Source organism: Cordyceps fumosorosea, assembly GCF_001636725.1.
Source record: "Cordyceps fumosorosea ARSEF 2679 chromosome Unknown scaffold_26, whole genome shotgun sequence".
In the NCBI taxonomy this organism is placed as follows: Eukaryota; Fungi; Ascomycota; class Sordariomycetes; order Hypocreales; family Cordycipitaceae; genus Cordyceps; species Cordyceps fumosorosea.
The window spans coordinates 262,285-285,316 of NW_017387326.1; the positions used below are offsets into that span (position 1 = coordinate 262,285).

Below are 23,032 nucleotides of genomic sequence, written 5' to 3' on the forward strand. Positions count from 1 at the left end.
TGACGGCATAACTGACGATGGACGAGTTGGCGTGAAGCCGCCGGCTATAATCAAGGAGATAGAGAAGAATGAAATAGATTTCGGAGAGACGACTGCAACTAGCCCAGGCCAGCACGCATAATAATCGAGGGGGGGTGGCGTGAGGAAGCCGTTTTAGGGGTGTGAGTGAGGTAGCGAGTGAGATGAGCGGTGATGACGGGCGGAAAAGGGCTTTCTAGAAGGGTTCGTGAGCCACGGTAAAGAAAAGAGGCGAAGACGTTAAAAATAGAAAAAAAATATATCGAGATGCAGGAGGGCCTGTCGAGGGGAGCGCCGAGTCACGGAGAAGCTGCGGTGCGGAGAGCTAAGGCGGCGAGCGGTTTGCTGTGGCTAGTGTGGCTGAGACGAGGAGTGGCTAGGGCTTCCAGTATCGAGCCGGGCTGCGTGTGTGTGTGTGTGTGTGTGTGTGTCAGCGCAGCCAAAAATGTGACGTCGAGAAAAGCACGGTCAGAAATTGGACTTTTTGGATCTGCTGCCAGCCGTTCAAGGGAGAAACAGAAGCCAGAAGCACGCGAGAGGGCAGCACCAAGCCAATATACGGTGCAGCCGGGGACCGCGGGGCCCGCGGACGCCGAATGATGTGGAAGAAGTTTTGGTGTGGCGGGTGGCGCACCTGGGGCTGGCAACGCGGCTGGCCACTGATGACATGATACGCTTGGCGGGGGTCAAACCGGGAACAACTACCGGCGAGCTTAAACAGGAAAAACAGTGAAATAAAGTTAAATGCGAATGGAAGCAGAAGGTGGTGTTCATGATGTGTATCTTCTACAGCGCCTTGGCGATATCGCCAATTGCAATGCTCCGAGGCATAATAGTCATAATCCGAGTCAGTACAGGTAAGGGCATGCACCTAAAGCTGCGCTGTGATGCCTCCGCTTTCGCTTTCCTCTCCCTGCGTCATCACCAAACATACAAATATGCCCAACACTTGCATCCCGTCACCACACACATATGTATATGCACTGCGATATTATAACGGTTGAAATCGAATAAGCTCCACCCTCGACCAACGGCCCTGCACTTGCACCTCACGGTCATCCGCCCCTGCAGCAACCTGCATCGCTTGCCCTACCAGAATTTCGCCCAAACGCCACAGGTCCATTTGTTCCCGCCGACAAGCCCGCTGAACGCCCCCATCATCATCTCCACGCCGAGCCGACCTCCAGCACACGCAAATCACATCCAAGCTACTGGGGACTACGGATAGCTAACTAGTTTCGCCGGCCGAAGCCCGCAATCGGGCTCTAGGGACCCGAAGGCAAAGCTAAACAGGCGACGATCCACAAACGGCCCTCTGGGGCATCGGGTAGCCTTACCGTGCTCTGCATCTCCTCAAATAAAAGACGACCGGCTTACTCTAGTCGAGGCGGTGCTCGCTCTTCGGAGATTTATTCCCATGCCATCTGATTAAAACTACCGTCCTCGTTGTCGACGTCGTTAAACCTCAGTAGTCACCAACTTCACCGAATAAACCCCCGGGACCCGCCCGCCTTCCACCATGATGGAGCAAAAGGAGCGATCGCCTTCGGCGGCTTCGATACCTGTCGCATCGGCCGTCTCTACTACCAAATCGCCGGCGCAGAAAAAAATAGACGACAAGGAAAAGGGAAAAACAAATGGGAAAGAAGACGATGGATCTTTCAAGTACTACATGGTATGACAAGATCTTAGCTCCCTTGCACGACAGCTCCCTCCCACTGACCTGACACAGCGCGTCTTCAAGTACAACGACGCCAAAGGTTGGATCATCAACGCGGTCGCCTGTTTATGCATGATTGCTTCGGGTACCGCTCTTCCCTTGATGGACGTCGTTTTTGGCTCCTACGTTAATGTATTCAACGACTTTGTCGCGGGCACCCTGTCGCCCGCTGGCTACCGCAAGCAGGTTGCCCATTATGCGTATGTCGCCCGCACTTACGCTTGAACCACAGCTGACCCCGACAGTCTCTACTTTATTTACCTCTTCATCGGAAAGTTTATACTCACATACATCTGGACGGTGAGTCATGGCCAGCCCTCTCAGGGATCGTGCCGCTAACTTGCCCGCCTCTCAGGTCGCCGTGTCCATCACCTCCATCCGCGTCGTGAAAAAGATGCGCGTCGACTTTGTCCGCCAGACACTCCGCCAGGAAATTCCTTTCTTCGATGCGCCATCCAGTTCCATCTCAAGTCAGATCACCACAAACGGCAATCTCATTACCAACGGCATCGCTGAGAAGCTCGGTATCACTATCCAGGCCATGTCAACCTTTGTCTCTGCCTTTATCGTAGCCTTTATCGTCCAGTGGAAGCTGACCCTCATCGTCATCTCCATCGTCCCCGTCAACATCATTGTCACCGTGGTCTGCGTCATGTTTGACATGATTTACGAGTACAAAATGTTTGATATTTACAGCAAGTCAGGCACCATTGCCGAGGAGGCCTTTGCGACCATCCGCACCGCCCACGCCTTCTGGGCCTTCCCCAAACTCTCCAGCCGCTTCAGCAACATTCTGGAGGAGGCCCGCGTCGTTGGCAACAAAAAGTCACTAATATATGCCATCCTCTTCCCATTCGAATTTTTCTGCATTTTTGCTGGCTATGGCCTTGCGTTTTGGCAGGGCATGCGCATGTTCGCCAGCGGCGAGATTGCCCAGCCAGGTACAGTCGTAACGTGAGTCTCCTCTACTTGTGCGGCGCTCTTTTCTTTTTTTTCTTCTCTTTTTTATTTCCCGAACCCTCTTCGCGTCTGTTGAATTCTTCAAACATTTTCAATCAATGCTGACTTTTAAGTGTCATCTTCGCTGTGCTCGTCGCTGCCCAGGCACTAACCCAGATTGCCCCGCAAACTGTGGCCATATCCAAGGCCGCCGCCGCCGCTCACGACATGTTTGCAGTTATTGACCGCAAATCCGCCGTTGACTCCCTTTCTACTGCCGGCAAAACCATTCCCGATTTTCAGGGAAGCATCAAAGTCTCCAACATTGACTTTGCGTACCCCTCTCGCCCAGACGTGCCAATCCTTAAGGACTTTAGCATTGAGATCCCCGCCAACAAGACCACCGCTTTTGTCGGTGCCAGCGGCTCTGGAAAGAGTACACTGTTTGGCTTACTTGAACGATGGTATTCCAGCTCGGCAGGCAAAATCACACTCGATGGTTATAATCTAACAGATCTCAACCTCCAATGGCTACGCACCAGCATGCGCCTCGTCCAACAGGAGCCCACTTTGTTTACCGGCAGCATCTACCAAAATGTCGTTGATGGCTTATCTGGTACCGCCATGATTGACCTGCCTGAGGAAGAAAAGCGTCGTCTCGTTCAGGAAGCTTGCGAATCTTCGTATGCCCACGACTTCATCTCCGAGCTGCCCAATGGCTACGACACCAAGATTGGCGAGCGGGGTGCGTCTCTATCCGGTGGCCAGAAGCAGAGAATCGTCATTGCGCGTAGTATTATTTCCAACCCCAAGATTCTTCTCCTCGACGAAGCCACAAGTGCCTTGGACCCGAACGCGGAAAAGATTGTACAGACTGCACTGAACAATGTAGCCAAGGGTCGGACCATGATTGCCATTGCCCATCGTCTCTCCACGATCCGCACCGCTGATCAGATCATTGTCATATCCAAGGGCCAGGTGCTTGAAACCGGCACGCACTCTGAGCTGATTAAGATGAACGGCAAGTATGCTGCTTTGGTACGCGCCCAGGATCTTGGCAACAGCGACGGATCAGCAGACAGCGATGAAAATGGAGAAGAACAGAAACCCGAGGAGGTCCTCGCGCTCGCTGCCTCTCGTGCATCAGCTGGTGCGCAGAGCGTTCAAGAGCAGGCCGACAAGGAGCAAACCTACGGGTTATTTAGGGGTTTGTGGATTATCATCAAAGAGCAGCCCAGCCTATGGTGGTCTCTCTTCGTTATTTGGCTTTGCGGTATTGCTGGTGGTGGCACTTATCCAGCGATTGCCGTGCTGTTCGCGCAGACCATGGATGCCTTCACCACCATCAATGTGCCCAAAGCCAATTTCTACGCTCTGATGTTCTTTGTCGTTGCGCTTGGGAATCTTGTACTCTACGCCATTTCCGGCTGGCTTATCAACGGCATTGGACAGTACATCATGAAATTCTACCGAGCTGAGCTATTTGACAACACTCTTCGCCAGGACATGACCTTCTTCGACAAGGCCGAAAACAATACCGGCGCTCTCGTGTCTCGTGTGGCTTCCGAACCTACCAGTTTGCAGGAGCTCCTTTCGGTCAATTGTGTTTTGATTCTCATCACAGTCGTCAACATCATCTCCAGCGTTATCCTAGCCCTCTGCTACGGATGGAAGCTCAGTCTCGTACTGGCCTTGGGTGGACTCCCTGTCCTCGTAGCGTCAGGCTACATCCGTATCCGACTCGAATTCAAGTTTGAAATTGACACTGCCGATCGATTTTCTGATAGCAGTGGTCTCGCCTCCGAAGCCGTCATGGGCATCCGCACCGTGTCCTCGCTCGCCCTCGAGCAAGCCATCATCTCCCGGTACCATGACTCTCTGCAGAACATTGCAAGGGATGCCATTGCCGGCCTTGGCTGGAAAATGTTCTTTTACTCCCTCAGCCAGTCCGTTTCCCTGTTGGTCATGTGCCTTGGCTTTTGGTATGGCGGCCAGCTCGTCTCCACTGGCGAGTACACCACATCCCAGTTCTACGTCATCTTCATCGCCATAATCTTCTCTGGCGAAGCAGCTGCGCTCTTCTTCCAGTACACCACAAGCATCACCAAGGCTGGCACCGCCATCAACTATATCCTACGCCTACGCCGCACGCGCATCCTAAACGACAGCGACGGCAGATCTAGCCTCACCGATGCTGAAAAATCGAATGAACCCGTGAAGGGCAAGGATGTTGTTTGCGACGATATTCAATTTGCGTATCCGCTGCGTCCCAAGCTCAAGGTTCTCCGTGGCATCGACATCGGCATCCAGCCCGGCAGCATGATGGCTTTTGTCGGCGCCTCGGGCTGTGGTAAGTCGACTATGATTGCGCTCTTGCAGCGCTTCTATGATCCAACGTCCGGCGAGCTACGTGTCGATGGTCTTGATGCCAAGCAGTATGACCGGTCGCAGTACCGCCGCGACATTGCGCTCGTGCAGCAAGAGCCTGTGCTTTACCAGGGCTCTATACGCGACAACATTTCACTCGGCATTGAGTACGGCGAGCCGTCAGAAGCCGATATCATTTCCGCCTGCCAACAGGCCAACGTCTGGGACTTTGTTTCGTCACTGCCTGACGGCCTCAACACCACCTGTGGCAGCCAAGGCTTGTCACTCTCGGGCGGCCAGAGACAGCGCATCGCCATCGCGCGCGCGCTGATTCGCAAACCGCGACTGCTCCTCCTTGATGAGGCCACATCGGCCCTAGACACAGAGTCTGAAAAGGTGGTGAAGGAGGCGCTTGACCGGGCCGCCGCAGGCCGTACGACGATTGCAGTGGCGCACCGGCTTAGCACCATCCGCGATGCAGACACCATTGTGGTCTTTGGTAAGGGGCAGATTATTGAGCGGGGAACGCATGAGGAGCTTATCACGCAAATGGGTGTGTATTACGAAATGGTCCTCGGACAATCGCTGGACCGAGAGGCCTAATCATCTCAACTCTACCTATATATGTATCTATATACATATATACCTCGTTTTTAGACGCATTTACATTAGTATATGGGTAGGAAAACGGTGTGATTTTACATCAATAGAGCATTTCGGCTTGAATGAATAATATGTAATTGGTGCCCGATGCTTACACAACGCGATCTTGTTCCAAGTCACTGCACTAATACTCCCAAACCTGTCGCTCCCTCCTAGCATTCAATTCCTCATAGCTCCTGCTCATAACTGAGGCCACCCAACTCTCTGCTGATATTTTCCGTTCCGAGCATCCGTCACGGCACCTCCTGCTCGACCATCTGTCAATCCACTTCTTCACGTCCGGTTAGGCTTGCTTACCACTAATCCGTCTCCATGGACCACGCCTGGGAGATCTCCCCTCTCAGCAGGCGCAGTAGGCGCCGCCGCCGGCCTTGTCCTTGCAGCAGAAGCGGTGTCCGCAGGTCTGGCGGACGGCCCAGACATGCTGGTCGTTGCAGACGGCGACGTAGTGGTACTGGTCGCTCGCGCCGCCGTCGGCGCAGAGCTCCTGGCCGTAGTTGTTGCCGCACCTGGTGTTGATCAGCACGGCGGAGGCGGCGGTGGTGAGCGCGAGGAGGGTGAGAAGCTGCATTGTGAAGAATGTGATGCTACTTGGAATTGCTCTGTGAACGACAAGTGATTTCTGTAATGGACATCTGTTTCTGATCATGCTATCCGGCGCTTTATATAGGTGCGGACTGGTGGTTGTTGTCAGGCTCGGGGACTTTCTGACGTGGTGCGAGGGAAGCCAGGTTGCAGCGATTCTGGGGTCAGGAGCGAAATTCTGCGCAGTGTAACATCGTATTCAATAGACAGGTGCATTTATTACACTTGAACTTCGTCTGCTCAGTGTCGGATGCATCTAGATCCTGCAACGACGTACAGGAGGATCCAAGACAGGCGGGCTCTACCTCGATACGGCAACAGCCGATCTGCGCGGGGTCGCCAATATATGCAGCATCATCTTTCGGTGGCACGTCTGGGGCAAATAGCATATTGCATGCTGATAGTGATGCTGAAATCCACACAATTGACGAGGGTCGAGATTGCCCGCGGGTTCTCGGGGCTCAGTTGCGGGTGGTCGGATGGGGTCAATTTTTTCTTCTACCAGAAAAGGGTAAGGGAAGGCAGAAACACGTTTTTCCCTGCTACGTGTTCGCTTCTAAATTCGCTGATCCTCCGGGATCTGTTCCTTTCTCCAGATCCTTTGCTTTGCCAGCCTTGCCACAAAGAGCCTGTCTCCATCGACATTTGCGTCAAGACATCCCGGGGGTGCCCTCATCAGGCAAGCGCCAGCAGCCAACTCAGTCCCTGCTTGTATCACAGCTCTCTGCTTTTTAGTATTTCCCTGTAAGTACTGTCAGCAATTACCAGTAAGATTCCCTACCAAGATGCGTCCTACACCTATGAAACTCTTCAACCACAACGGCCGGAGCCTGTCGCAGCGGGAGACTCTACGGCGCCCTCATGTATCGACTCTGCTCACCTGCTGTCACATACGGCCATAGGCACTATAATACACTGCTTCTCGTCAAGCTCTTTCTTGTAGTCGTTTAAACTCAGGCGGATGAAGCCTCTGGCTCAGTTTCTAGAGTCTCAGGCCTCCGTTTTTGGACGATGATAAACCACGACACCACCAATAGCAGGCAGTCTGTATTTGAAGCGGTTGCTATCACTGTATTATACGCTAGGGTAGGACTCTCCGCTTGGTAGGCACTTTGCTGTAAAATAAATGTCACGCCCCAATACCCAGCGTTACTGTTGTGTCGCCCCAAAGCTCACTGTTCAGCCCAGCCCTTCAACGGTCCATATCAGCGAGACAAGCTTCACTGCGCTCGCTGCAATTTCATCACCCGCAAACAGTTTATCAAAATATCAAAAGCCTATCTAGGTGACGAGCTCGTTTTACTAGTTGCTGAGCCGTTTGTGGCTAGTTGTGGCTTCGCGACACGATGCTGGCGTCCCTATAGTAAGTCACAAAATTCAATGCTTGTCCTGGATGATAAGCCCCTATTGCCTACTAAATCCACGCTTTTAAGGCTATCACCACTATATTCTACTAGTCCGCCAGAGAGGCTGCTAGAGAACCTGCTGGAGAGCCAGCTGGCGATAGCTTCAAATGGACACGCATGCTGGCTAGGGCACTCGCCGGAGCGCTACCCACAGCGCAGGCTAGGGCGCCGGTAAAGGCTCGTTATTCAAAGCGTGCTCCCCGCTACAATTGTCAGTGAAAATAAGTGGGATTGTAGCAGTAGTAGGGAACAAGAGGGTTGAGATAAGTGTTAATGATAATAATCAGAATAACAAGAATAACCAATCTGACAACATGGCTATCATTTAAAACACCACATTATCTATCGCCCTCTCAGCGTTTTCCACAACTTATTCAAGCCTGCTGTGCGATTCGTTTCGTCTGATCTGGTTGTTTCCTCTTCTTTTTCGCTCTCCTGACTGACTTCAAGCTTCAAAGGGCTGCTTTCCTGAGGGGACTCTTGTGGGATCTCACGCTCCCCCAACGAGCGGAAGAAGCTCGAATGTCCTTGCTGTCTGAGAGCGAGTCTTATTTGTTCATCAATTTCTTCGCTGGGTGGTGGCTTCTCATACCCGAATCGTTGAAGTCGCTGTAATACTGCGTCGTCCGAAATAAACCCCTCCCAGGCCCTGCGTCCAATGGGAAGCATGTTGGGATTGGCACCATTTTCCAGCAGGAGGTCCAGCATGGCCGTGTGGCCGTTCTTTGCTGCGTAATATAGCGCAGTCCGTCTGCTAGAATTTGTGCCATTGACGTCGTCCCCCCGTTGCAGAAGAAATCCAGCCAAAGCAACGTTGCCGCTTTGAGCAGCCTGCCGTAGTTCGGTAACTGCTCTACAACAGCGTGATTTTCGGAAAGCCAAATCGCCGATTGTCTTATATGAATGGCCATCGATCTCGAAATCCAACCAGTCTTCTGCGGTGAAGCCACTCTCGTCGCATTGGAGGCGGATATTTGACACGAAGGGGTCCTCGAGCAAGACCTTGACAGTATCCAAATGCCTTCCATAAACTGCTAGATGGAGCACCGACCAGCCATGGTTGTCCTTGTAAAAATGGTCTGTTCGATCCCGCCCCATGTCTATGGCCAGAAGTAAACGTACCACATCCACATGTCCCATGAAGGCGGCATGATGAAGTGGAGTCCAGCCATGACATGTTAATAATGCACCAGGATCTGTTGACTGGGGGCGGTGCTTGAGCCAATCGAGAACCGCCTCTACTGTGCCAAGTTTTCCTCCATTCGCAGCGCAATGGAGCAGTCCGGTGCCGTAGAAGCTAGTCGTATCAATATGAGTGCCGACGTCGAACAAAAACCCGCACATGTCCTGATGGCCCTCCTCAGCCGCTCGGTGTACAGCTAGCCATCCGTCACGGTCACGACGATTTGTATCCGCACCGTGGTCAAGTAGAAGTCGAGCCATGGGAACATCACCACGCGCTGACGCTTCTTCCAATGTCATCGACTGCGGGGTTTGCGTCCAAAGGCCTAAATTCGATGGCTGGTCCAGCAGCAATTGAACAATAGATAAATGGCCGAGGCGGGCCGCCCAAGCCAATGCAGATGTTCCATCTGTACCGAGGGAGTTTGCGTCAACGCCAAGAGACATGAAAGCCTCCATTGTGCTGGCTTGGCCCGCCATGACAGCCCAGAGGTATGGCGAGAGCCCATATTCGTCCGGGGTATCAACAAAAGCACCATGGTCGACCAAGATTGCTATTCCTTCAATGAAACCTCTCTTCGCAGCATAATGCAAGGGAGTTTGGCCAAAACTGTCTTTCAAACTGGTAATGTCTCTGGTCTCACAGTCTAGCAACAATTTCAGCCCTTCCACATACCCTTGCTCGGATGCAATATGCAATGCTGTCTTCCCGCCGTGAGCTCTACTGCGCGAGTTGGCACCATGGTCTATCAGTGACTTGATCAGGGAAGAATTTCTTTCGCACACCGCTTGATGAAGCCGTGTCATTCCAGTCTCATCCCTGTCCTCCAAATCGAGGGCTTGCACAGACGATGCAATAGCACGTTCTGAAGACTTGGTCTCTTGGTCGTCCGTTTCATGCACAAAGTCAAAGTCTTGGTCATCCAGTACACTGTACATGGAATCCCGCAGCTTTGCAACCCCTTCAACCTCTGACAGCAGGTCGCTAGCCATGCATTCTGAATTGTCGGCATCGTCGTCGCAAGGCAGTTTCTGCAATGCGAGCAAAGAAATCTCTTTTAAATGGGTAGCAATGTGTAACTGTAGAGCTTCGCTTGAGAAGACGGTACTGGACTCGATATTCTCAGGAGCTGCAAATTCGTCGCCGAAGGGGCATTCGGTGATTTTCTGCAAGCCTGGCCTTCGGGCTGCGCCGCTCAAGGTCCCCGCATACGCCTCAGGTACATCATGCTCTGTACGGGAGTGCTCCTGAAACTCGGCCTCCTGTTGAAAGATGATGGGTTGATGAGATGGAGCTCGACACTCCCATACATGCCCGTGGGCATTTTCCATATGGCTCAACCAAGCCCTGGAAGTGTCAAATGTCAGTGAGCCTTCCTTCAGGCCGCCTGAATCAGTACAATGACCGATAACACAGACAAAAGGCTCCAAATCTCGAAGAAGGTGATTGCTGAGGCCGATAAGCTTCTGTTTCTTAAAGAGCTAAATGGTAAAACGGTACTTGCCTCCAGAGTTGGGACTTCACAGCTTCGTCTAATTCAAGAATCACGCCGCAGTACGGACACTCACTTGTCTTTGGCGCGGCAGGTAGAGACAACTTACTGTTCACTGCGACAGACTTGGCGCGAGGAGCCTCTGTCTTGGTTCCGTTGTAAAATGCACGGACGGCGGTCTGCTGTGCCGTTGTCGCATGGGTTGTAGGTGCTGGGGGAACAGAAGGCGGTGTCGGCTTTCCGTGAAAGGCTCCTAGCTTCGGTGGCGTGCGGGAAGCAAAATGCACGGCCGGCACGCGAGGCACTGCCTTCGGTAGCTGAACTTTTACCACAGCCGCCGGCGGTGGACGCTGGGCGCTCAAAGCGACACGCTTGCGATGTGCCCTCTGATAACACAGCCGTCGAAGTCTCAGCGCATTCGCCTCCACCAACACAGAGCAGAGGGCCTCTGGCGCGTGAGGGAATCGGAAACGAATGTAGCACGCTGTGTAGAGACGTAACTCTTCGATCGCGTTATTTGTCTTTTCGTCGGCTTTATATCCCGCTATCTTATCCGCCCGTGCAATCTTGGCGGACCGCCGCACTGCGTTGGACAAGAGGAAGAGCTGCGAGACTGTGCCACCAATTGTGTAAGTAATTAAGGAAACACGGCTTTCACCTTGATCTCCTTCACTGTCGGTCTCGCTTGAATAATGAAATATTTTAGTGACTTCCGCACGGCCCGATTCTGAAGTGCGCCGCCGCTTTGTGGTCGGTGTTTCCGCTGACTTGTCGATTGGCTTCACTGACACGTCGATGACAATTAGATAGGTACGTAAACCTTAGCCTTTCGGGCCTGTGAAGCAACTTACAAAACACCAGGGTATTAAGAATAACGTCCAAGAGCTGGTGTAGAATCTCTACTACCACGGGGCTATATCTAAGCCGGTAGTCAAACGAGACGTTAGGCGGCCCAAAAACATCCATGTTGGCCGCCCATAGAGTGAAGCGTGCCATTTGATCCTCCATGATGGTCGGATCGTATGTGATTTGCGGAGCGGCCATACATGCCTGGAATGCTTGGTTGCATCGCAGTGCGTGCTGGGCTATGGTCAATCCTGCGTCGTCTTGGAGAAAGACGTCGTCGGCGGGATTCAGGTCCATGGCAGCCAGCAACTTTGTAAACCCAGAAATGCAGTAATGGCCGGTATACAACGGTGTCAAGAAGGCACGACCTGCGGTGCTTATTTTCGTATATTTGTGAAAGTCTCGTGTAGCTGTGAATAGAGCGTCGAGCGAGTCCAAGCTCTGGAGGAAATCACCTTGTGTCGAGCTGAGAACGCGAGTTGGGAGAAGGACTCGTCCGAGAGAAGCGGAGGCCCCCTCTTCTTCCTCCTTGGCCCAGTGCGAGGCTCATATTAACCAGCCCAGCGCAAAGGTACCAACCTGGCAGCCCAACCGTCCCCCACACCTGACAGCGCAGTGGGAGAGGAGAGTATTGTACTTTTTGCACTTTACTGTCCCCCAAATAACTAACTTGTGTCTGTTTCAAAGCACCCGACTCCGACATACAAGTCCCAAACGGGCCCTGACCGCGATTCGGTTCCAATTCAAAGCTACAGGCCATGTCTTTTACCAAAACTTATTTCCTCTGCCCGACAGATGATTTCATCTACCCGCCACCGACGGGTCCGCTGCGCCTCGGCTCTATACTTCGCTCGACATCTGCGCCGCAGCTTCCCCTCAACGTCGCCAGCGTCGTTCCAGTGGCGAATCCGACCCCGCCCCAGGTGGAAACAGACTGGCGGAAGACGGTGTCGACGAGGACGGGACTCGGCTTGGGGGTGTATGCGCAGTTTCTGCAGCTGGCTGTGGGCGTGTCAGGCATTGGTCCTCAAGTCGAAGTTGAATGGTCCCGCCACATGGCCAATGTCTTCGCCTTTGACACCATGACTACTCTATCCTTTGAGCCGACGCCACTGTACGTGGAGGAAGCCGTCAAGACACCGACTGTGCAGGCCTGGCTGCGGGAGCCCAGGCAGAGAATTTCCCCCGTCGTGACGATTTTTCTCGTGACGGGAATGAAGCTCGTCAAGGGCGCCAGAATCCACCACTCGTCGTCGGGCAGTACCGCTGTCACGGCGAACCTAGGTGTGGACGTGCCTCCACTTGGCTTCACTGCTGGGCCAAAAGGCCGCTGGTCGAGTACAAATGATGACGAGACAGAGTTTAGTCGCGAGTCTGAATTCATCTTTGCCTTCCGTGTCAAGAGGATTAGGGTTGGGCGGAACATCCGTACCGAAGACTACCGCAAAGGTGCTTTCCTGGCGAATGGAGACGAGAGCAAGTATAATCATCTGGAGCCGATAGTGGCGGACGATGTAGATGGATCTACTCTCGAAAATGCAGATTTTGTTTCCGATGCGACCGAGAATGCTCCGGTTTACTGTGTCCCGGCTTAGCCACGGCTACTATTTTCTGAGAACTGGCCAGAGTTCTTGAGGCCGAAACTTGACGAATCAAAACTATCTAGCGATACATGTGTTTTTTCAACTCCTTGATCTTGTTGTAGATGCTCTCCCTAGATGACTGCGCATCCATAAGTATGTGAGGCGTGATATAGTCGTAGCCTACTCCTCTCCTCTGCCGGACCATGCTCTGGAGAACCGCATCCATGGCATGGGAGTCCTTCAACCAAGGCCCCAGCTTGTCGCTGTCTGCATTCAAGCCATTGTCTTGTTGTCGGACAAATGACAAAATCATAGCTGCAAGTCCAGCGGCGATGGGGGTTGCTACTGAAGTTCCTGACAGAACTCTGACACTGTCGTTGTGACCACCCTTTCCGGCTGGCCAATGAGAACGGACATGCTCACCGAGTAAGCTGAAGTTGACATCCTTGTCATCTGCTGTAGGATTGAAGGAAGACGGGTTTCCATTTCCATCAGTCGAATGTATACAAAAGACGCCCGTGTATTTCGCTGGAAAAGCTCGTCCAAAATTTGCGCCGTCGTTGGAAGCCGCAGCAAACATCAGTTTCTGACTGTGTAGGGCAAGGCCCACTGCTTCAGTCATGGGTCCGTTGTATTCCCGAATGCCGAATGACATCGAAATAATGTCCACGTCCCACTCTTTGACTGCGTGATGAATGGCCTATTCCCATCATTAGCATGTATCGCGCGGACTGCTCCGGAGTGGTGAGACCCTGCCTGTGTGATGGCATCGTAGCTTTCGCGGCCGAGAACCTCGCTACTGGCAATCTTTGCAACATAAATCTCAGCACATGTGGCGATTTTGAGCATAGTTCCGAGGGTATGACTGCCATGTCCAATTTCATCTTGATAGTCGAAGGGTCCTCTGCCCTGAACGAAGTTTCGGGCGTCCTTGATTCGTGGGTCGAGCTGATGCCCATCAGCGCGTAAGAGAGGGTTCTGAGGGTCGAACCCGGAATCTAGGATCGCTATTTTCACTGGTTTGGGCGCATCTGAAGCATTCTTGGTAGATGTATCGAGGGGGCGTGCAGCAGCATCAAACGCATCAACATGGGGATGGAGCGAGGAGATGAGATCATCCATCCACCTGTCAGCGAGGTCGGCACTGAAAAGGTTTAGCAAAGTCATGGAGAACAAAACGCATACAGTAGCTTACTCGTCGTCGGAGCTCTTCTGATGGCTTGCATCAAATAGATACAAGCGCTCGGTAGAAGACCTCGCAATTGGTGTAGTAGTTGGGATGGAGCTAGGGTACTGAGCCGGCATTTGCACAACCGGGTTCGGGGGAGTAAAGTGCAGGGACATCGGAGGTGAAGAAGCTGCCTTGTCTTGGTCGCTTTTGGCAGAAGACCCGAAATTGCTAGTTTGTTGGCGGAGAACGTCTCGCCCAATCTCGCCCCAGCACTTTTGATTTTCGTAAGCATCAAGACAACTCAGGTCTTGAGACTTGAGAGGCCATAACTTGAAAAGTACGGATTCGAGTCGCTTAATGACGTTCTGATAGAACAGCTTTTGGACGCTAATAGACTCAAAACTTGTCTGTTCTCCTGCAGGAAAATATTCCCACTGCAGGCAGGCTTTAGTTGCGAGGTAGTAATCTACACCAGCGTCATCTTCCAAGTTTTTCAAGATTTCAATGCTGGCGTAATAGCTAGCATTCACGTCTTCGGTTCCCATTCCCATTCCGTTATTTTTCAATAGGCCCACCGGCGTACAGTAGTGAAGCTCACACAGGAGAATCCCTAGCGCCAACACACTGGCATTGGGATGTACCATGTGTCTGGAAATGGATGGGTCAGCGGGCGCGCCGCTATCGCCTACTGCGTTGCCTGAGATGAGTGCAACGTGCTCCATGTTGAGAAACGGTTTCGTAATGCTCGGCAACTCTCCGTACTGCAGCGGCTGGAAAAATAGAATGTTGGAATGACTGAACGAGGGCTGCACCCACGGAGTCTCTAAGAATGGCAGCAAGGCCTTGGCGAGAATGAGTGCCAATATTCGTTTCGCTTGAAGTGGTAGAACCGATGACCCGCCTCTTAGCTCTTGCTGGCGCTGAAAGAAGACCGACAGGGACACTGCCTGTGGTATTTGGTAGCCGCCAAAGCTCCTTGGCTCCGGGCGGAGTGTCTCGAACCTGTTCCCGTCGTAAAGGAGATGCAAGCAGTTGCTCTGGGAGAGCGACTCCGTTATGGACTTGCAGATGTTTGCGAATTCAGAGGTGCTCTTGCCCGTCTTACCCTGAACGGCTCTGATGTATGATGACCACTTCGTCAGCCGATTCCTCTTCGTCAGTGAGTCTCGGGAACTTACTTGACTGTTATCTTGGCCTCTTTCAATGCGTTCTCAGAGAAAGAACGTACGCAAAAGAACATCTTGAAGCTGGTTCCTTCTCCACAGCTTGTTTTCCGAGGAGGTAACGCAAGCCCGACGCTGAGGCCGGAGCACTTTTGACAGACACAAGCCCATTGTGTTCGCAATCCCTGATGTAACGATTCGGAATATCGTCTCAGTAGAATGGCACAATCCACTTCAGGCTCTTCTATATCATCAACGGCGGTCGGCTCTTCACGAGTCATATCTCGGCGTCGTTTTGCATTTTTTTCCAAGCGTGAAAACTCTTGGATAACAGCCTCATTCTCTCGCGGACGTTTGCTGATGCGAATCGTCGAGCTAACATCGGATTGGTTTTCGCGGTTCGGCTGCTTGATCATATTACGGATCCTTTGCAGTTTCGGGAAGGGCACGGCGTTGCGTAGAATCTGCAGTCGAGTGACACATCAGTCGGCTGGCCGTGCGCGAACGAGGAGAGAAAAAAAGGACAGCCACTTTGCAAAATAAAGACTTACAGGGTCTGAGTCGTCGTCAGAATCGTGTTGAAAGACATTTTCCAGCGCACCGAGTCCTTTGTCTATGTCTTCCGAGGAAGTCAGGCCATCCTCTTCCAAAGCTTCATGCAGCAGATATGCGTGGCTGCGCATCCAGGCGGAATACCGCTGCGCCCTCAGCGACGGCGGCGACGCCGTCTTACCGGTTCGCTCTTTAGCCAAGTGGCCTACCACAGTCCTCCACAGGTCTAAGGAGTCCTCGGGATCCATGTTGGTCAATATAAAGTCTGCAACTTCGAACTGGCCACAGTGCTTAGACAAAACGAAGTGCAAGAAATGAAGCTAGCATATGGGACAAAGAGGGGGACGGGGTAAATCGATATTGGATCAGGCTACGGAGTGTCCGTGGAGGCGCCACCCTGCAAGCATGACAATTTCTTTTAATACTAAATACAGCACACTGGCTGTGGCAAGGTAAGGGGACAACCTTGGTAGCTACCTACTTACCTCCTCGCCCAATGACTAGATACACCGTAGCCAGGCCCTGCTGCTATTTTTGTTGAAGAAGCGCTTCTAATGTGTTAATTGCGAAAGTATACCAAAATGATGTTTATACATCTAGTCATTTTAAATTTAATATAGAATTTACTCTACCATCGTCGTTGTATTTGGGTGGATTCGTTTGCTGTATTTGAAGGCTGATTTTGCTGAAAATAGTGTAGTACTTAAAAAGTCTATGGAAACTTGTGAATAAATTGATGTATCTCTTGGAAACCAGCATTCTATACTGGATGAATTCCCCGTCATCGACTGCGTTTTTCCCTACCGCGGTCAACTCAATACGTACCTATGCAAGCGTCGGTTCAACTCAGTCGTGTCGTGCAGTTCCGGAATGTGCATACCTGACTAAATCATGTTTTACTTGACAGGCTGGTTGAGTGGTCGGCGACGTACGGATTACTCTGGCTCTTCTGTAACCGCCCATCAACCCCTTGTAACCCACCATTAGACGAGGCTGTGGAAGGAGAGGGGGGGGCAGGACAAAGGCATGCAAGCGTCGGATGGAGCCCGACTGAACTGATCCCTCCCCAGATGCCCTCTAGTGGCAGACTAGTAGCAGGCTAGCCAACGGTATCCGAGTTCCCGAGTTCCGAGTTCCGAGTCCAATCAAACCATGTCAGCCTTTCGTCCTTTCATCCTTTCGGCTGTGGCACACGGGCGAGTGATTGGGTAGCGACAGCTGGGCGCCACCATTATTCATTATAATGACCTGGCCTCAGCTCCGGCACGGTTTTCGCCGGAGTGACACTTTTTCAGAGGGGTAATTTTCCTGGACCCGTGCTAGATAACCCCTGGGGACTCGCCCCCCTCCCCCCCTCGTGTTCCTCAGCCCACCACCATCACAGACTCCCCCAACTTCCATCTCTCGTATCGGTCTGCCGCACCATCCTAGGGCTCAACACCAGAGCACTCAGCCTGCACCCAGCAAAAGAATGCCGCAGCCGCAAGTCAAGAAACGCAACGCAACGGGCGCTGGCACGAGCACCACCATGGAGCCGCCCTCCACGACGTCAACCTCGAAACGAGGCCCAACGTTGACGTGGCACGAGGCCGCTGAGTGGCAGCGCGACAGCAAGTACATCCTCAGCGGCTATCGTCGCGAAAAGGCCGATTATCTCGAGATCCTTACCAGCCTGACCTTCCTACACAACGAAACGTGCAATGTGTACACTCACCTAATCGGCGCAGTGCTCCTACCGCTCATCGCCACCACGATCCTACGGGGTCTCTCGCAGTCTCAATTCTCCGTCGTGTCGGGGACCGACTACACCATGTTTGGAATCTTCTTTTGGTCCGCTGAGTTTTGTCTGCTTTTCAGCACGGCCTTCCACCTACTTGGCGCACACTCGCGCGAAGTCGAGCATTTTTGGCATCGCATGGACCTACTAGGCATCGTCATTGTAACGATGGGCACCTTTATCCCGGGAATCTATTACATCTTTTTCTGTCAACTTTCCTTGCAAAGATTTCACTGGTTCATTGTTGGTCAACCCTAATACTTACTCCTTTCCTTCTTCGCCGCCAGGCCTTCGACTCTGCCACATACTGACATTATCCCCATCTAGGTCATCATCTCGGGATCCTCCACAGCTGCCCTGATCTGCATACCTGTCTTTAGCACGCTACGCTGGCGAAAGGTAAAAATTAGTGCATACATTATGCTTGGGGCCTCGGCACTCATCCCGCTACTGCATGGGTCTCAGCTATACGGCCTCGAGTACATGACTCAGTATTCGGGAATGAACTGGTATCTGCTCGAGCTGGCTATATACGGTAGTGGGACTACTCTTTATGCGGTAAGTCTGTAAAAAAAAAAAGGGAAACGTCCTGTGATCTGACTACTTTATACAGCTCCGGATTCCCGAACGCTTTGCTCCCGGTAAATTTGATATTTGGTGCAGCTCTCATCAAATCTTCCACGTCTGCATCTTGTGTGCTATGTATATACACACTTTTGGCCTAATGCAGGCTTTCACAGCGTGCCATACATTGGACATTTGCAAAATCCAGGCTGCCCACAAAGCAGGTCAAAGATCGTAAACAGATTGGAGCTCAAGGGCACAAACTTTGGACCCGATTCAATAAACTAGCAGCTTACGGTGAAGAGTTTTAGGAGATCAAGGTTGGAATTATGTGCAATGGTCGCCTAGCATAGAAACATTATGATGGACGGTCAATTAGTATAGATGTTCAGCTACCCTAAGTACTTGAAATCTCCACATAATTTCCGAGTGTCTGTAAATTCTCAAGTAAAAACGCAGCTTTCTCCAATGCATCCTGTTCGTCATTAAAACAGCTGATTGACGTTGTTGGCATTCGTTGCTTCCCGTGTGTTGAACAGGGCAGCCATCACCTAACAATCCAGGCTTGTCTTATCGCACCAGAAGGAATCGATACTTCTGAGAAAACTCATGATCTGAAGAATTGCTTCAACATTTTATCTGCTCCATCCACGACGCGGACATGCTGCTTCACCTTCTCGCGCCGTGTTACAGGCATTGTCAAGCCATATTGCTTTCCAATAACCAGGCACTCAACAAGCGCTTGAAAGATCCGTTGTTGAATCGGCCCTGGTTCTTGTTCTGATAACAATTCGCCCATTGTTTCTGGGACTGCCTCTGCAATCAGCCAGCGATGGACATCCAGTTCACCCTGACAGAGGACCAGGCATGATGCGGGAGGTATGTTCAGGAATCGGTCCTTTCCCTTGTTTCTTGAGCGTTTCGCAAATTGAGTGATGGCAGTCAGAAAAAGAAGTAGTCTGCGCGAATCGCGGTCTTTGCTGATGGCCGCCAGCTCCTGGGCGCACGCGCGGTTCGCATCATTGAACAGTTGTTCTTCGTAGCCGCCGCCGATAAACTTTTCGAAATATTCCGCGATGACTGTTGAAAAATACTGGATTGAGAGCTCGTCCTGAGTTTCAAGGACAGCCAAGTGCGTGCTGAAGAGAACCACCGTCCGGGCCACATTCTCATGCCTCTTTGCGCTCCAAATACATCGATCAAAGTCGACTAGGAACTCACGAACCCCGTAGTGAAGTGATTCCCCCGCGTCTCTGTGATAGGCCAAGGAAGCAAATTGTGCAAACGTCCTTGCGGAGATATCCACACCTTCTCTCCATTCGCGCTGAGCCGCCGCCAGAATGATGGCCGACCCTACCAGCACTCCGATCACTAAAAGTGCCTTCAGATCTTCAGTAGAGACTACTTGGAATATCTGTACAGACAGCGCCGTCATAACAGTCAGGTTTTTGGCGTTCCGTGACTCAACTATAGGTATGCCGAACTTGATAAATGCCTCAGCCCATCTTCGCAGTCTATCCGTCTTACCATTCTTGACAAGGTCTTGCAAGACATGCATTACCTCCCAGCGTCCAACCCAGGAGTGCCTCAGATACAACTTCACTAATTTGAGAAGAGGTGGCAAGTAAAAGGAAAGGGTTAGGGTTCTGATGCCAAGTTTAACCGTTCTGGACGAATTCTCGTATCTCGCGACGAAGAGCTGCTCTTGAAGCCCAAGTAATTGCTTCACACGCTCTTCCAACGGATCCTTCGGCCCTTTAAGGGCGGGAAACCCCGGTGGGTTGGGCAGTCCATCGACTCGTGCGCCGTGTTGGAGAAGAATCTCGATAATCTCTTCAGAGTTGGCCTGGATAGCTCGAATTAACGGCGTATCACCGTAAATGGCTTTACCCTCGATCGACGCGGATCGATCTAGCAGCACGGACACGATGTCCTTGTGTCCACTAGTGATTGCGATATGGAGCGCTGTTAAATTACTTCGGTCCTTTGAATTAACCTGAGCGTCATGATCCAGCAATAACTCTACCATGTCTTTGTGACCTTGGGTAGCGGCCCAAAAAAGGGGCGTCCGGCCATAGTTATCCTTTCTCGAGACAAGGTTTGCATGGGACGTCCGGTCGGAGCCATGATGGTGAATCAGGCTTCTCGCCCAGGATATATCTCCAAAATAAGCAGCCAGGTGCAAAAGCGTGAACGAAGGAGGGGCTCCGCCATATTGTTCCTGATCCCAATAGAACTCCCACCACCGCTGCCGGACTAAAGATTCGGGGTGGAAGAACGGGCGAGAGAGCTCGGAAGAGATGTCTTGCACATTTCGAAAATGTTCCGGCCAGTACAAGCTTGCATACGGCAAAAGTGTAGTGCGAACGGCCTTGTCGCTAACACCGTCAGGAGACGTGTAACTCTCCTCGATGATTCTCAGGCAGGCTCGCATTAGCTTTCGATGCGTGGCGTGGTTCATATAAAACATGTTGATCCGTTCCACATTGACTTGATCGCTTTGGAAGAACTCTTTCGCCGACTCATGGACCAGATTTACTACCTCGCCTTCAATTTTCACCAACAGTCCGCAGGAGTCTAGCTGGCTCTTCATCACCTCGGTAGCCGCTAGGTCATTTGATGCCGTGGTCCCCGTCGCGGCTGTCAGCTCATCAACGGTGAGAGGTCGCGCGGCGAGAACGATCCATTGGAGGACAGGAACCAGCTTCTCTTTGGCTTCGATCTGCTGTAACAGCCGCTGATAAATGCCTCCAAGGCCTTTAGGAACTCTTTGAAGAATTTGCTCGATTTTGTGCCAGCTCTTCCCCTTCAGCTCATCTGCAACAAATCCCACCCACAGAAATGTTCCCTCGGCGCCAGCCATCAACGTCCGTCGAACTTGAAGCAGCATGTCCTCGGAAAGAGATTGCTCGGTCGCAAGTTCCGCAACTTTAGCAAATATGTATTTCTCAACATCTTGCCCAATCTCCACATCCGCATCATCAAGTTTGATCCGTCGATGATGGCCGAGTTTGCTTTCCAAGATTTGCGGTCGTGGGCGAGAGAGGAGGATGATTTTCAGTTTTGCTGATGTCGCTTCCTCACGATTCGAAATATATTCACCCATGGCATCCAGAAGCTGCTTTAAAGAGTCACCTTCGCACTCATCCAGGCCATCGAGCACACATAGAACTTGGCGGGATGCACTCTGCTGCATAAGAATCAAGAATAGTCTCCATAGTGAAACAAAATTTGAAATGGTATACTTTGTTGTTTCAGACCCTTCAAAATAGTTCTTTATATGCTGGACCAACTGCGGATGAAAAGTGAGCCATTGATGAATGATGCCTCTCATGATGGTTACCGCCGTGTTCCGATTCCTGTCGCGGCTACTGCAGAAGTAGTAAAGCAAAACATAGTCTGGGGAGGCGACGCTTGGTTGAAGCGCTTCAGTAATGTAGATTGCCAGCATAGTTTTGCCTTTTCCTGGCCCACCCGAGATCCAGAGCAGCGGTGGATCTGTGCCTGAAAGCCATTCTCTATAGCTTGGGTGCTGTATAAGCCACTCGCAGGTTCCTTCCGCCCTCCGCCCTTTCAACGCAATGAGTGAGCTTCGGTCGACCTCAGGTCTAGTCAGAAGCAAAGCATCCAGAATAGTTGCGGCCGCTGCATGCATGTCGGCTTCCACAGACACCAGCGTTGGGGCCTCGGTAATCTGCAACAGAATCTCTTTTGCATATGCTGCTGATGCCGCTGCCGCATATCCATGCCAATGCTTGCAACGGTGAGAATCAGCATAATCGCAAATACCCCGGATTATGAGACATTGGTCAGTGCCTATGAGACCCGAAGCCTCAGTCTCGAAACAAAGGATACCATGCTCACGAGCTAGGCTGTCTCGCGTCGTGGCATGGCACATCGGCCGGGTGGTCGAAGCAACGAGACCATAATGAATTCTAGTGACTTGCACCTCCCGTGGTGATCCGTACTGGGTTTCATTTGTGTCGCAAGTATTGCACCCGCCGTCCGCAGATTCGGTACTTGTGCGCTCACAATCGTAATCGGACAAAACATTTTTGTTCGCCGTGGGGCGCGTGAAAGTAAACGCATCCTTGTTTGCAATCTCGGCTATGTAGCATGAAATCATGCTCTCTCCGAGGATATCAATCGTCTCGGCCTTGCCAGCAGCAGTGAGAAGTAAAGTCGATGGCTTTCTCAGCGCTGTCTTGCTGGTATCTGGATCACCCACTGGCTTGGTCTCAAGATCGAGCTGCATCAGGCCAGGCCGTGTCGATGTCGGCTTGCTCACGACAACATCACCAAGGCGAATATCATTCTTCCCACTTGGTGCTCCTCCTCCAATGCCTACCATGAGGCTGAAACGAATGGATTTGAACCTTGCGCGCATCTGCGCATCGACTGCGGCGGTGGACGTGGCTTCGGAGGAGCCGAATGGCGGGTGTGCGAGCACGATATTGTGGCCCTGGATATTTCCCAGCACATAGCTGTTGGGATCATCCGAGCTCAGATCCGCCGGAAGCTCGCCATGAACATGGTCTAGAAGTGCTTTGGCCGCAGCAACCTCAACGGGTAGAGCACAGACCCATCCAACTGTGTAGTTGTCCGGAGAGACCATGTCTGATCAGTGCATGCACTCGGAAAATAAATGATGGTGGAAAATGTTTAGGTTGAAGAAGGTAAACTGACAGCAGAGAGCAGAGAGGGGGCGCCGCAGCCTCGCAAGGGGGTATATATTTGCTGCAACAGTTAACCTGCAGCCGCGGCACGTGATAGACATGTTGGGCGCTTACTTCGTTGATGGTTGAGATCCATCACCTGAGACTCAAATTAACTCAAAGGTGTTGGGCGCTTTTTAACAGCAGAGATGCGGCACCTCGCTGGCTTGATTGCACTTTCAGTACATTTTCGAAGGCTTCTGGCCGGTCCCTGTGGATCGCGAACTACACGGACCGAACCATAGCCCCCGCACATAGTACCCTCCAAGGTAGGCACTAACTTACAGT

General features: G+C 51.9%; 7 protein-coding genes across 7 annotated transcripts; 3 read left to right on the forward strand and 4 right to left on the reverse strand.

The window, feature by feature from the left end:
* Positions 1 to 1,537: 1,537 nt before the first annotated feature.
* On the forward strand, positions 1,538 to 5,647 carry ISF_08080 (multidrug resistance protein 1; the record flags this gene model as incomplete). The annotated part of the gene is made up of 5 exons (XM_018851683.1): positions 1,538 to 1,693; positions 1,751 to 1,938; positions 1,984 to 2,038; positions 2,094 to 2,692; positions 2,812 to 5,647. 5 exons carry the CDS (start codon positions 1,538 to 1,540, stop codon positions 5,645 to 5,647), a joined length of 3,834 nt encoding a protein of 1,277 aa, XP_018701169.1.
* A 400-nt stretch (positions 5,648 to 6,047) lies between these two features.
* ISF_08081 (hypothetical protein) lies at positions 6,048 to 6,278 on the reverse strand (the record flags this gene model as incomplete). Its single annotated transcript, XM_018851684.1, has 1 exon — positions 6,048 to 6,278. One exon carries the CDS (start codon positions 6,276 to 6,278, stop codon positions 6,048 to 6,050), a length of 231 nt encoding a protein of 76 aa, XP_018701170.1.
* A 4,167-nt stretch (positions 6,279 to 10,445) lies between these two features.
* On the reverse strand, positions 10,446 to 11,516 carry ISF_08082 (hypothetical protein; the record flags this gene model as incomplete). Its single annotated transcript, XM_018851685.1, has 3 exons — positions 10,446 to 10,453; positions 10,483 to 10,986; positions 11,225 to 11,516. 3 exons carry the CDS (start codon positions 11,514 to 11,516, stop codon positions 10,446 to 10,448), a joined length of 804 nt encoding a protein of 267 aa, XP_018701171.1.
* Positions 11,517 to 11,977: 461 nt separating this feature from the next.
* ISF_08083 (hypothetical protein) lies at positions 11,978 to 12,814 on the forward strand (the record flags this gene model as incomplete). The annotated part of the gene is made up of 1 exon (XM_018851686.1): positions 11,978 to 12,814. The coding sequence occupies one exon, from the start codon at positions 11,978 to 11,980 to the stop codon at positions 12,812 to 12,814; it is 837 nt and encodes a 278-aa protein (XP_018701172.1).
* A 67-nt stretch (positions 12,815 to 12,881) lies between these two features.
* Positions 12,882 to 15,936, reverse strand: ISF_08084 (Peptidase S8/S53, subtilisin/kexin/sedolisin; the record flags this gene model as incomplete). The annotated part of the gene is made up of 6 exons (XM_018851687.1): positions 12,882 to 12,941; positions 12,987 to 13,502; positions 13,595 to 13,946; positions 13,998 to 15,089; positions 15,152 to 15,600; positions 15,688 to 15,936. The coding sequence occupies 6 exons, from the start codon at positions 15,934 to 15,936 to the stop codon at positions 12,882 to 12,884; spliced, it is 2,718 nt and encodes a 905-aa protein (XP_018701173.1).
* A 1,223-nt stretch (positions 15,937 to 17,159) lies between these two features.
* Positions 17,160 to 18,267, forward strand: ISF_08085 (mPR-like GPCR protein; the record flags this gene model as incomplete). The annotated part of the gene is made up of 4 exons (XM_018851688.1): positions 17,160 to 17,627; positions 17,793 to 17,864; positions 17,931 to 18,023; positions 18,079 to 18,267. 4 exons carry the CDS (start codon positions 17,160 to 17,162, stop codon positions 18,265 to 18,267), a joined length of 822 nt encoding a protein of 273 aa, XP_018701174.1.
* A 369-nt stretch (positions 18,268 to 18,636) lies between these two features.
* Positions 18,637 to 22,644, reverse strand: ISF_08086 (Ankyrin repeat-containing domain protein; the record flags this gene model as incomplete). Its single annotated transcript, XM_018851689.1, has 1 exon — positions 18,637 to 22,644. The coding sequence occupies one exon, from the start codon at positions 22,642 to 22,644 to the stop codon at positions 18,637 to 18,639; it is 4,008 nt and encodes a 1,335-aa protein (XP_018701175.1).
* Between the last annotated feature and the right edge of the window lie 388 nt (positions 22,645 to 23,032).